Source organism: Schistocerca cancellata, chromosome 10 (genome assembly GCF_023864275.1).
Source record: "Schistocerca cancellata isolate TAMUIC-IGC-003103 chromosome 10, iqSchCanc2.1, whole genome shotgun sequence".
Lineage (NCBI taxonomy): Eukaryota > Metazoa > Arthropoda > Insecta > Orthoptera > Acrididae > Schistocerca > Schistocerca cancellata.
Genome location: NC_064635.1, coordinates 161,159,388 through 161,173,832, shown reverse-complemented (window position 1 = coordinate 161,173,832; position 14,445 = coordinate 161,159,388). Strand labels below are relative to the sequence as shown.

General features: G+C 38.7%; 1 protein-coding gene across 2 annotated transcripts in view; it reads right to left on the bottom strand.

Moving 5' to 3' along the window:
- The window catches only part of LOC126106876 (persulfide dioxygenase ETHE1, mitochondrial), a 54,683-nt gene extending 42,236 nt beyond the window's left edge, over positions 1 to 12,447 (bottom strand). Inside the window, exons 1-3 of one of the 2 annotated variants that reach the window (XM_049913276.1) lie at positions 12,297 to 12,447; positions 11,405 to 11,582; positions 11,143 to 11,287 (exon numbers count right to left, since the gene is read on the bottom strand). In XM_049913276.1, coding sequence (XP_049769233.1) covers positions 11,143 to 11,287; positions 11,405 to 11,578 — 319 coding nt within the window. In that variant the 5' untranslated portion in view covers positions 11,579 to 11,582; positions 12,297 to 12,447. Of the gene's footprint in view, positions 1 to 11,142; positions 11,288 to 11,404; positions 12,163 to 12,296 lie in introns of those variants that run through there. The other variant, XM_049913275.1, reaches the window with a different exon arrangement.
- Positions 12,448 to 14,445: the final 1,998 nt, after the last annotated feature.

Genomic DNA, 14,445 nt, shown 5'->3' with positions numbered 1-14,445 from the left:
CGATAACCAAGACAAAAAGAAACCATGGCGTAAGGTAACATCAGTCAATCCAAATGCATGAAAATGCTGTCACAACTGTTTTTCGTAGGTTTCACATTCTTTGACAGACTCATTGTATGCCAGAAATGACCGGGGTAGCGAAAGGCAAAACAGGAGGTGCGAGGGGTGACACAGCAGGCGATGTAGACTGAGACAGTCCTGAACAGGCCACAACAGAGGCAAGTGGCTTTGATTGTGTTGCACTGTGGTGAATGCCTTCTGCTGTTGACTGAGGTGCTGGAACACTGCAATATGAACACCCTGCTGATCAACCAGACAGCGTAAGAAGTCATCAGTAGCACTGTCAGACATCATTTATGTAATGGAGGACCAACCAGAAGTTGAAAACCACGTTGAGAACAATCCCACACTCACTGTCACTTGTGTTGTAACTTGGTTGGTTAATTTGGGGGAGGGGGACAAACACTGAAGTCATTGGTCCCATAAAGTTAGAGAAGGATGGGGAAGGAAGTTGCCTGTGCCCTTTCAAAGGAACCATCCCAGTATTTGCCAGAAGCGATTTAGGGAAATAACGGAAAACCTTAATCATAATGGCTGGACGTTGGTTTGAACTGTCACCCTTCTGAATTTGAGTCCAGTGTGCTAACCACTGTGCCACCTCCTTTGGTGTGTTTTTGGACATGCAACACAAATAAGAAAGTTAATACAACTTTATTAGACTGTGGCATATACACCAATCACCATAACATAGACTGAACACAATAAGAGAGGGCAAATGTATGCATGGAGCAAGTGTGGCAGCATTTAATGGGCACTCACCCATGGTGGGCTCTATCAGAAATTCATACTTTTGCTCTTTCGCGGTGCACTCTCGCAATGAAAACACACTGCTAGTGTGCACGGCTTTCAAGTATGTGCTCATTACTTCATCAACAGTAACACTTTCAAATCTTACAGCACAAACAATTAAGCAGTCACTATCACCCTTAGAGTTCCACTTCAAGGTGTGTGGAATGCAACATGAAGGCCAGATACAGTGGCTGGAACAGACAAGGAAATGCGTGCCCCAACAAACAGCAGCTGCTATGCAGAACTTGCTTCCTCTATTCTGCCCCTAAATTAGCACTTGAGAAAAGATAACAGATAGGGTATTATCAGCAATGTGTAAACGAATAAAACAAATGTTCGATACTTGACTACTCATCTCTCTACTTTGGGAATGGCGTGTAAAATTCAGAATGGGAGTTTAATTGTGTATTGCGATGTCACAGCTTGGAGGTCTGACAACAATGTATGTAATGAGTATTGACAGATTGATACAAAATTCACCACGACAATTCCATTTTGTCTTAAACATAAATGTAAGGAATAAGGTAAATACAGAAAAACTAGCTCACAAATTGTATGAAGAGAAAACTGAAGAAGAAAACATAACCACCTTCAAACTGAAGGATAAATAAAATACAGTTTTGTGCCAATAGAGATATATTAACAGCGGAACAATGCAGAGGAAAAAGAAGTTGTATCACAAAACCACATTATCATAAGTGGAGAACAGACTTTCTGGAGACATTTATACAAATAACAATGCCACACTGCAGTTCTGTTTTTCATATTGCTGTGTATTTCACGATGAGATAAAACACACAGCCTCACCCTTGATGACATCGTTGACCCACTCTGCCGTTCTGCTAACCTTAGGCTGAACAGTGTCTGTCCTTGCAAGTGAAACTGCTGTGTCAATTCCCCAGGGGGGAAAAAACTGTTTTCTTCGGAATGTCGGGCCATGTTCACAAAAATATGTGGGTCAATGATAATATGAAGGGCTAGCGGGTGCGCGTGCGTTTGCACTCCCAGACACACATTTGTGCCTGTGCACTGTGACTGAGGTGAACAGCAGTATTTCCTGGGGTGGATAGTGGGGGAACAAAAGAGACAGCAGGGGATGAGGAGGAATGTAGGATGGGTGGGAGGGTCAGTGGAGGTGGGAAGCATTGGGGAGGCTGATGTCAGTGATGCCTATTGGAGTGTGCAGGGACAGGGTAAGGATGGGATAGTGGCCCACCAGGTGCAGGGGGGGGGGGGGGAGGGAGAGGCAAATTGGAGAGGAGAGAAATAGAGGAAAGGGGGGTGGGGAAGAACTATGCAGTTGTAGAGTCAGGACAGAAAGCATGCGTAGCACTCGACTGGGGGCAGAGAAAGGGATAGACTGGTGGAGGACACAGACTAGTGAAAGTTAAGAGGCCAGGGAAGTTATGGGAATGAAGGATATGTTGCAGGAAGAGTTCCCATCTGCACATTCTTTCAGAAAAGTTGGTGTTGGTGAGAAGGATCCTTATTGCACAGGCTGTGAAGCAGCTGTTTAAGTGGAGCACATCATGTTGGGCAGCATGCTCAGCAACTGAGTGGTCAAGCTGTCTCTCAGCCACAGTTTGGGGGTGGCCATTTGTGTGCACGGACAACTGACACACTGATTGTGGCACAGTGATCGCAGCTTATTTTGTAGATCATGTGACTGGTATCACTGGTGGCCCTGCCTTTGACGAGGTAAGAGGTGGCAGTAGATGATGGTGGAACGTACAGGACAGGCCCTGCAAGGATATGAACCATGAGGCAACGGGTTGGGAGCAGGGATAGTATAGGGATGGATAAGGATTTTGTGTAGTGTGATGGTTTTCTCCTTCTTGAAGTTATCTTCTTACTCAATTTGGTGGGATCCTGCCTTCCACCACATTTCCTGCGAAATGACTACTATTAAATAGTAATAGGCATTGGTAGGTTCACAAATTAGGTATATTATCCTAATTACAAATCTGTTTATTTCCAATAGACAGTAATAACAAGAATATACTCTCATTGTGATTCCAAGTCAAATTTGGTTGTGTGTTATATACAGATCACCCTAGTTACCAGCTCCCACTACCGTGGAACTTCACCGAGGTTGGAGCCCTGCGGCTCACCGCATTGCTCCACAGACTCTGAGGCCCTACTTGCTCTGACGTAACGGGCAGCAATCCAGCAGCACCCCCAGAATATCTCCAACATAGATCATCACACCAATCTAAACAGAATATTTTTTCTTTTTTTTTTACCTGTAACAACTTAACTATTGTTAGTTAAACATCATCTTCCACAGTTCAACTCTCAGCCTTCCATATATATTTCTACGAACACCGACACACACTATTTTGTAATCTCAATTCAGCAGTAAGGGTGCATATCACGTACTCCCACTGACACCGTGCACATTTGCATCCTTGCAATAGGTTGGGTGGGTGGCAGAATGCCACTATGGACAGGCACAACAAAAGTCAGTTAAGATTGCACTTAGAAAGACAGCCTAGATGACACAAACCACATTTATTGGTGACCAGTTAAACTGCGTAAGTCTCCAGATGCTGTCAATGATGTGGTATGGCTAAATAGCAGAATCTCAGCCCCCTAGCCATCACAATATGCCATTTGTACCAATAGAAAGAATGTCTATTGAATAAATGATGAAAAACTTCAGTCACCAACTTAAAAATTGTATCTGCTCATAGTACTGGCTGTAAGATTAACCACTATTACAAGTGTGATCCACAGAATTAAAAATAAAATAGCACACAATAAAAAGCTGGCAACTCTCACTGCCCTCGACGGGGCAGGCTGCACGTAGAAGGCATTATTGGTCACGTAGCAACATGTATAATGTGCCTACAGTTTTTTTGTCAATGTTTGCTTATGGTATCAAATTATAATATCACCTTAAGTTGCTCATTTTAAGTTTATCCTATTATATTAATGACACATATGTAAATGAAAATTAGCATGAAGTAAGGAGCTAATAACATTACTATTGCAATGCCATCACAGGACCATCTGCACGTATGGGACGCTAACTGTTACTTAGCAACTTGTGGCACATCAATAACCGTCAAAGATGTTATGATGTGTTGAAGTATGTCTAGATTGATTTGTGTTATTTTCATTTAAATATGTTACATTTTACAGTATAAACTTAAAATTAGTAATCTATGCTGATATTATAAGTAAACATAAGCAAGCTGGTAAAAAATATTGGAGACTTGTTATACACATTACTAAGTAATCAATGACACCTTATACATACATGCTGTCCTGAAGAGGGCAGTGTAAGTTATAGGCTTTTCACTGTGTGCTATTTTGTTTTAACTCTTTGCATCACAAATATAATAGTGCTTAATATTATAGGCAATATTATAAATAGATATCACTTTAAAGTTAGTAACTAAAGGTTTTCATCACGTATTCAATAAGCGTTCATTCTATTGGTTACAAATGATGTGTCGAGATGACTGGGGGTGGGATTCCACTATTTAACCACATCACATCATTGCTTCTGCAGCAGTTGACAGCATCTGGAGGATTCTGTAGTTCTTGCTCCTTGAATGTGTTTCCACACATCAACTTTGGGTATAATTTCATTTTATTTTTATTACACTGTTTATATTTTATTTGTATGTCCCTCTATATTTATAGTACTCACTGTTCCTGAGTACAGTCTGAAAATGGTCCATCTCTGGATTGAAACCAGATACCAATAAATGTGATTTGTGTGATCTAGACAAAAGTGTGAAACTGATCACTATTTTCCCAAAATGTTTTTGAAAGTATGAGATGATACAGACCCTGGTGGAAAATGTGATTGAGTTGCTCCAGTCCTGGGAGGCACTGTGTGATTTGTTACTTTGTCATGCATCCACTGTCTGTGTGGAAAAATGTGCTCATAACGTATTAAACTGTGACATAAATGTTCACCTCACAGTTTTCATGGTGAGTAGTTAAGAGTATCTACTGGTATCTTCATAGTCGAAGAAAACTGTACTGTTTCTAGTTTGAGTGGACACTTAAAAGAACAATTAACAGCCGAATAAAAATGCTAAAACTGCTTGTTATATTTGGGCAGCTGACCAGGCTCCCACTCATCCACTAATAATGAATTAACCTCTTGTCATCAACCTGTAGGAAGTAGGCATGACACTGCACAAAATTTTAGAATGCATGTCACACTGTTGCCATTATGAGCTAGGATGGCAGACAAATCTCCAGCCAAACTGAGGGTTACCTTTATGTCAACGTGTGATATACCTGCAGTTTAAATGTGTGGTACCAGAAGTGACATTCCAGATGCTTCACATATTGGTTGATCATCTCACTGGAGCATGAAACACTATGTGAGTGGACAGTATCCTACTCTTAACCCAGTGACTGTAACTTTCTTCCATCAGTATGTCTGGGAGCAGGTTCACCTGGATGGTCAATTTGATTGAGTGCAATTCGTCATTTACCATCTTTGACCACTCGTCTTCCTGCTGATACATGATCCTTCTATCTGAAAATGGGGTGATGGTATGCAGGGGGATGGCACACCAAAACACGATGCCTCGTCCACAAGTTTTCTTGACTGGTTTCTCCACATCTTGATGTGTCTCATACACCAAGCAACTTTTAGTCTCACAAATTTAATGACATGGCTTAATCCCTCAGACTTAGGATCCAGTTGTGCTCTAGTGTCCCCTGAGAGTATTGCTTGATGATACTGCAAGTGCTACTTATTAAATACATCCTTGCTCTTAAATATTTTGACAATTGCAGTAATATCAGACAACAGAATGACAACTTTACTCACACACTGTGAATATATTCAAGTCTTTTATACTGAATACACTGTCTATGGTGAAATAATCCAGATCATAATATTGCAGAACCTTAACTGCATCTAGAACTGAGACCCATAACTCACACTATGATGCACAGTACATTCTCCTCACTCCTGTTACACTTCTGAATGATGCACAGAAAAACAATTAGTCCTGCATATCTGAACAAACCCAAACTTCTAGGACTATAGTTTTTACGCAACACATTCATATACGTCTGAATTTCATCAAGGAAATTTCACGGATTGATATGGCTCTTTGTTCGGTTCCAAGAGTTCCGGAACCTGTACAGAAAATTGGAGTAGGGATCAACATTCATGAAAATGACACACTATTTGTTGTACCACCATACAGCGAGACCTTCAGAGGGGTGGTCCAGATTGCTGTACACACCGGCACATCTGATACCCAGTATCATGTCCTCTTGCACTGATACATACCTGTATTCGTTGCGGCATACTAGCCACAAGTTCATCAAGGCACTTTTGGTCCAGATTGTTCCACTCCTCAACGACAGTTCGGCATAGATCCCTCAGAGTGGTTGGTGGGTCACGTCATCCATAAAGAGTCCCTATCAATCTATCCCAGGCATGTTCGATAGGGTTCATGTCTGGAGAACAAATTGGCCACTCTAGTCGAGTGATGTCATTATCCTGAAGGTAGTCATTCACGAGATGTGCACGATAGGCGTGAGAATTGTCGTCCATGAAGACAAAGGCCTCAGCAATATGCTGCCGACATGGTTGCACTATCGGTCAGAGGATGGCATTCATGTGTCATACAGCCATTACAGCGCCTTCAATGACCACCTGCGGTCTACGTCGGCCCCACATAATGCCACCCCAAAACAGCAGGGAACCTCCACCTTGCTGCACTCACCAGACAGTGTGTCTAAGGCATTCAGTCTGACCAGGTTGCCTCCAAACACGTCTCCGATGATCGTCTGGTTGAAGGCATATGCGACACTCATCAGTGAAGAGAATGTGATGCCAATCCTGAGTGGTCCATTTGGCATGTTGTTGGACCCATTTGTACTGCACTGCATGGTGTCATGGTTGCAAAGATGGACCTCGCCATGGACGTCAGGAGTGAAGTTGCACTTCATGTAGCCTATGTGCACAGTTTGAGTCATAACACGACATCCTGTGGCTGCACGAAAAGCATTATTCAACATGGTGGCATTGCTGTCAGGGTTCCTCTGAGCCATAATCCATAGGTAGTGGTCATCCACTACAGTAGTAGCCCCTGAGCGAGGCATGTCATTGACAGTTCCTGTCTCTCTGTATCTCCTCCATGTCTGAACAATATCACTTTGGTTCACTTTGAGATGCCTAGACACTTCCCTTGTTGAGAGCCTTTCCCGGCACAAAGTAACAATGCGGACGCGATCGAACCACGGTACTGTCCGTCTAGGTGTGGTTTACCTACAGACAACACGAGCTGTGTACCTCCTTCCTGGTAGAATGTTTGGAACTGATTGGCTGTCGGACCCCCTCTGGCTGATAGGCACTGCTCATGCATGGTTGTTTACATCTTCGGGCGGTTTTAGTGACATCTCTGAACAGTCAAAGGGACTGTGTTTGAGGTACAATATCCACAGTCAATGTCTATCTCCAGGAGTTCTGGGAACCGGGAACCGGGGTGATGCAAAACTTTTTTTGATGTGTGTAGAACATGTGCCACATTTCTCAACATGAGGTATGTTACAAAATATTATTAGGTATTTCACTAATAGTTCTATTCATGATCAAGGAACTTACATTTTCCAAGGAATAATGAACAAAAAACTCAAAACAGTATTTTCTATAAGGGAGTAAAATTGTATAAAAATTGCCCATGGAAATGAAAAATATAACTAAAACACAACCGTTTTTTAAATAGAAATAGAAACAGCTACAACAATTTTCATAAGTTATGCATAATACATGATCAAATATTACTTGTGGACTCAACAGTGGTAGTTAATCTTTATAAAAGGAATAACTACACCATCCTGTTACATTATAATACTTTTGCAAGAAAAATATGTGCCATAATCTGTAGTGCACAATAATAATACCTCATCATTCTCCAGAGTTTAACATCTTCCTCTTGCTGACTCAGTTTTTCAGGACGACTGAGGGGAGGACATGAAGACACTCATAGGTTATAGCGGCATGGTTACAAACCTGGAGTCAGTTTTCTGAACAGACTGGAGGTAGCTAGCAGCACGTTCAGGGTTCAGCAGTCATCAGCTGGTATCCCTGATATGTGCAGTGACAAAGAGCAAAACTATGTTTACGAAATAATTTACCTGGAGCAAACTGTATATATTAAAGAACGCTGTACAATAGAGAACAATGGAATTAGGCACTGGAACCGTCAATACACTGACTTCTTATACAGGACGCTGGCGTTTACTTTATCTGGCCACCCTGACTGAGGTTTTCCTGAATCATTTCAGGCAAATCATGGGGTGGTTCCTTCATAAAGGTCATGTCCGACCACCTGTCCTATCCTCCTAAAAGCATTCATACATACTCAATGTTTCTGTATATTTTTGAGAATTTATTTTCACTGTATTATGGTGACAAATCATGTATCACTATAAAACAGTCCTTAAATTAATAAATAAAATAAATACACGTTTTAACTGTGGTACTCAACGCTAACAACAACCATTTATTTATAGAAGCTATTCAAAATATTAAGGGGAACGACTGGATTAACACACACTCTTCAGTATACGATGTTTTGATATACCTCACTGTGACCACATTAAATGGAACATTATGTGGCTTTCATATGTGCTGGTATAAAGATGCAAATGTACTATGACAAAGTTGCATGACTACCAGCACTTCATAATATTTTCTTGTTTGGGTGCAAGCCTAGAGACTCTTGTAAACCCCTGTTTAAGAAATCTGGTATTCCCCCATTACCGTGTGTATACATTATGGAAACCCTTTTGTTCTTTAAATTAAATGTAATAGGCAAGGACCAGAGGCTACAAAAAAACTGTGATATACATGAGCACTTTACCAGACAAAACAGGAACTTACATATGACTCAAATCAGCACAGCACTGTGCCAAAAAGGTACTTTTCACATGGGAGTTAAGCTTTATAACAAACTTCCTGAAAACATAAAAGCTATCATTGAGGTCAATACATTTGGAAAATCTCTAAAGTCATATTTACAGCATCACTGCTTTTATTCCATTGAAGAATATTTAAATTTATGGAATGTGTTATATAAATACTTGTGTGTAAAGTGTATTATTGTAAGCTTAAATATGTATGCCTTGAAATTACTTTCAGCCTGTATATTTATAACTTGACTTGTCCAATGTCTTATGCATAAGCTGCTATGTAGACAACAGGACCAATGAAATACAATCTACAATCTACAAACAATGCTTCTTTTCTAGTCCATCCCATACAAAAGGTTCCTATTAGCCAATGACATATATATAAACCCAACAGAAAATACCAAGAACAAAACACAAAATAGATCTGAACAGGGCATAATTTGAAGTTTTGAGGATGAAAAGCCAGAAGCACATTTAACTGATTTGTCCACAGTAACACGAGTCAACTGGTGTGTTTTATTTGCAGACATACTACACATTCTGTATTACATACATTCATACAGCTGGGCAGCCTTCTCTGTGCAATACAGCCATAAAAGACAATGCAGCAATAAGCTAGATTACTCTATAATATGTGACTTGTGATGAATTCTTCACACAAAAAATTCTCATGATCAGCACATGAAAGTGTGTCAGTAAACTGTGGACGCATCTTCTGTATAAACTGTGACAGATGAAATTTTGTCCAAATATTTTTACTCTGTCACGTGAGAATTGCTAACTTTTTCCAATGTAATTAATAAATTTAAACTTTGAGGTGACTATCAATAGCTAAATATCACCTTTTCCACCAAAATGTTCTTTGATTTTAGTCTGTGTTATTCCATATCTCTGTTTGCATGTGTTTTTCATGCATGTAACATTCAACTAATAAATAACGTTTGTGCATTCAACCATCTTTTTAGTTCATTTATTCACCCACAGACAACAGTGACTGAAATAACTAACTTTTTCAGTAGATACACTTTACTCTACATCATTTTTCTGACTTCAAAAACAGGAAAGTTTTTTGAAACACATTCATAAGTGAGCTTATTAGTTTAACTGGATATGAAAACATGTATCCATGGCAAAATCTGTCATTGACTGCTTGTACTTATATGTTCCAATGAAGATAGTGTAATGTATTAAAAATTAAATGTTATAAAGAATTAATGCTATGAAAAATATATTATGCTGAAGTACACATTGGGGTAATGTCACAATATGAAGCGTGTTATTCCATAAAGATGCTAATAACTCAGTTTTTTTAAATTATTTTTGTATGCTGAGTTATGTTTAATGTATGAATACTACAAAATTACAAGGAGGCGGAATGGCTGATCTTCATGAGGTGAAACTCCAGTAGGCCTACTGCCAATACACACATTTAAAAGTGCAAAAAATTATCTTACTTTTTAGAACTGTTAGTTCCTTTCTCATGAAGGAAAGAGGAATACGGTTCATGTGTCCCTTGTTTCTAACTTTTCCTCCCTGAGCATGGAACCAATAGTTTCACAAGCTAGGGTAGTTTTTGTTATTTATGTCTCTATCAAAAGAAATACAATTTCACCTCCTGAAGATACGAAAGCCTACAAGCCAAATATTCCTTCTTATTGTAATTCTGTGTGCTTATACAGTTATATAACTATGTTTACATGTTACTGAATTTGTGTATATCAACCAGCAATTACATTGTAAATAAACTGAATGTGACTGCTTCTTGTACATCCGGGTGGCAGCTAGACGATATTTCCAAAGTTGTAGTAACTTTTTATTTGTCTTGTTTCATTCTCATTCTCACTACAATTTGCCTTTTTGCATGTTAAATAATACCTAAGGCGACACTTTTCATGGTACTCCAAAAAATTTTGGTATTAAAAGAGTTGTCTGTGAAAAGCGTTATGCCAAATGTATCTTAAGAAAATGTATCCTGTGTTCACAGTAATTAAAAAGGGCTGTCATATCCTACTGTGTCTGTAGTACTGACTTCAAGCAAACTTACTTTGAATTAAACATAAAAGTAACATAACATCATTCCTGAAAGTACCAATTTTTTTGTTGTGTTTGTGTTGCAGGATATATGGATTGTCACTTCGCAGTTGTTTCACTGACATTAAAATAGTTGATTTCTACAGGGTAATTAGCTTTAGCAACCATGAAGTTTAAGAATTTCCATTCATTTTTAATATCTCTCAATTTTAATCAACCATATATCTGTTCCTCGCACAGCATCTGCTGGCAAATTTTTGTTTCTTAATGTTTAATGATATTTCCTGATAGACATAAACACGAACATTAGATGGAATCTGTTAGTTTGTCTCACATTCACTAAGATCATTCTTTACTTACTTGCATATTTCAATGTGAGTCCTAGCTCTGTAATGAGCTTTGCATCTCTCTCGGCCATTTCCAGTACAGGGTCAATAAGAACAGCTTCCTTTGACTTTACGTCAGCCAGTAGATATGTGTATGTACTGCTTTCCTGATCATATAACTAGATATTTTGGAGAAAAAGTATTAATCATGAGTATCAAAACATTTCATTGGGCGGCATCTAAAATGACTAACTTACAGATATATGTACGAGATATACACATTCTGTGTATCTCACCTGTCGGAAAAAGAAATCCTTCGATAATGGTATCGTTTCCGTCATTTTTATATAAGTAGTGTCGAGACCGGTTCCAAAAATTGAACGTTTCGGCCCACTATTTACGTTCTTGATGCTGTTATGAATAACCCTTTTCCCCACACAAACGAAGAGATAGCCTTTCTTAAAAAGCATTTCACTGCAACAGCAGAATCGCGGTGTCAACACCTCTATATATTATCTGGTAACGACATAGTAAGCCGGAATTTATCATGTCATGTTTTCTGGCAGATAACGAAGGGACAGCATGAATATCATGCCATCACACTAAGAATTTTTCGTGTACACTGTTCACGCTATGTAGTATGTACCTAAACAAACGACGTTCGACGCATTATTTAGGATGACTAGCTAGGTTGTGTTTTGTTTCTCGGAATAGATAAGACGTCACGAATGACAGGCATAAATTAAATATCTTGTTCAGTCTGTGGTTGGATTACTTGGTGGTAAAGTGGGATCAAAGGGGCTAACAGGTGACTGGTCTCTCTTTTTAGAGTATGGCTCAGTCACGGCCGCCTCTGATTCGTGAGTAAACTAACATATTTATTTACGTTATGAAAAAACCTAAATCAGGGTGGCCAGATAGGGTAAACTCCATCATCACGAGTATACAGTGTTTTGGACGACTGTGCCATGGGGGGCCTACGCTTTGGAAGCATAAGGTGAAAATGTAAACACAAAATAAAGTGAGTTATAGTTAACGTAATTATTTAAGTGAACATACGTAATTATTTAAGTAAACATATAGTCTCAACTTGTGGTGAGCCGACCAGTTAATTATCGCTCCTTAGTATTTCACTGTCCTACGTATTTTATTGAACTACCGTAACGCTAAAAGAAGACAACTACACACCTGCTTGTCTTATACAATTACACTAACAAGAATACTGCCCTGTCCCTCACAATTTGATCTTCACACAACTGCTGTGTTTACGTTTGACAACTAAAAATATAGCAGGAACCGAGGGAGCGTGACGTGCGAACTGTATACGCCCACGGGCTCTCTCCGTTGGAAGTTGGAACTGTGATGCGCAGGATAATGCTGAGCGTTTTTTCTGATTTTTGTTCTTCTTCTTTGACCTTAAACGTAATATCTTTAGCGCCATCCATGTTAAAACCACCCCAAAAATAATATTTACCTGTAGAGGCTTGTTATTGTTGTAGAAATGTCCTGGAACTTTTTGCGCAGTACTTTTTCGTCAAATATCGCAAATTTTATAATTTATTATTACAGTGATAAATACACAAAAGAAAGGAAATTTGGGCCGGATTACACTTAAAAACAAAATCTCGCTTACATGTAAACGATCAGCATGTAGCCGTATTTACCAAATAATTCGTGATGTGCATATAAAGTGACTCGTTCCACATCATAATGATTAATCGTGCAAATGATCCATGGGGCGAAGTGGAAACTTCCAGGCATTCCTTATGGCTGTTTGGAAAAACTAAACTCGAAGGCCGAACAAGAGTTTGAAAACAGCTGGCCCCGAATGCGAGTCCAGTGTCCCAACGCAGCCCCACCATGGTCTATACAATATATGATATATGCAAAAGAAACAGTGAATAATGTTACACATATCTAGAGACTACCAATAGCCTAGGTAGTGCACTATACAATATACAGTCTACATTATGGGAAATTACAACTTCGTTTTGTTCCGTTTCCAAACGAAATCCTGCCAACAGTACTAAGTCTTATTAGATTCGACTCAATTCCATAAGCTGCAAGAGACTGGAAGCACGCAAAGTATGCCAATCTAGCACCTTCTGTAATGAACACCTTTGAAATGATTCTCAGAGCAAAATGTGCTGAATAGAGTCTTTGGGGAATTTTGATTACATGATTCTTTAATTCAAGTTTTGGCCAGCATGCTTTTCCAACAATTTTTTAGTATTGTACCTTTCCATCTCTTTGTAAACAATATGTGGTGTTTACTCACAGTTATCTTTCAGACCCTCTTCAATGAGTTGAGTCATTCTAACTGCACCTATCCATTTAGTAAAAGTGATCAAAATGGATACTTTGTGAAGTAGATAACCACACATATTGCACAAGCTTTCTCAAATATCATACAATTTTTGCACTCATAATTTACTTCTTAATGGTATTTGTTGATAATAATAAAAGTGAATTTCAGTTGCCTTGTCATTTACACAAATGCCATACAGGATAAAGAAATTCTTTATATAGATTTTGCCTCCTCATTTAAGATCCAGAGGGGTGATCTGTATTCTAGTCAAAGGTCTTGAACAAGTTAAATTTCACTTTTTTTTCTCCTTCGTCATTTCAACTTATAGGTAATATAGCATGTTACAGTACTCATCTATTGTATTATATATCCAGTCTCAGCCTTCCTTGATATTTAAAGTTTTTATTTTGTAAAGGGGGGGGGGGTGATCTTTCATTTTCCATTCATTGCTGATGCACATTCACTTCAAACTATTCTGGCACATTCTTTCAGTGTATGTGTATATTTACAATTCTTCTCTTATTGTTTAATTTCCAATCATTTCTGTTTTCACACAACCTTCCACTCTTCTAAAAAAATCTCATTTGTTTCAGTTTATTGCTCATAACACATAATTTTGCATGCACTTGCATTTTCAGCTTAGTGTAAAGTTTGTACAGTTACAATTTTTTGTTTACATTATTTCTTATTACATTATAATTCATGATAAATTCAAGTTATAAGGGCATTTTTGGATATGCCACTTCGTGAATCCCTTTTTAAAAGTATCCCCTGTCGATATCTTAACTTCATTTGGTAACAAGTTATTAAAAACAGTTGCTTTGACTTTGGGGCTTTTTGCTGTTAAAGTTAACCTCCTGTTAACTGTATGAAAGTCTTTTCTATGCCTTGTTTTATAGTTGTGAATGTCCATGTTTCCTTTTGTGATCTTAGTGTCTTCTTTCACTAGCATTACAGTTTCCAGTATATACATGGCATACACTTTGAGAATATTGTGTCTAATGAATAGGGATTTGCAAGAAGTTCCTG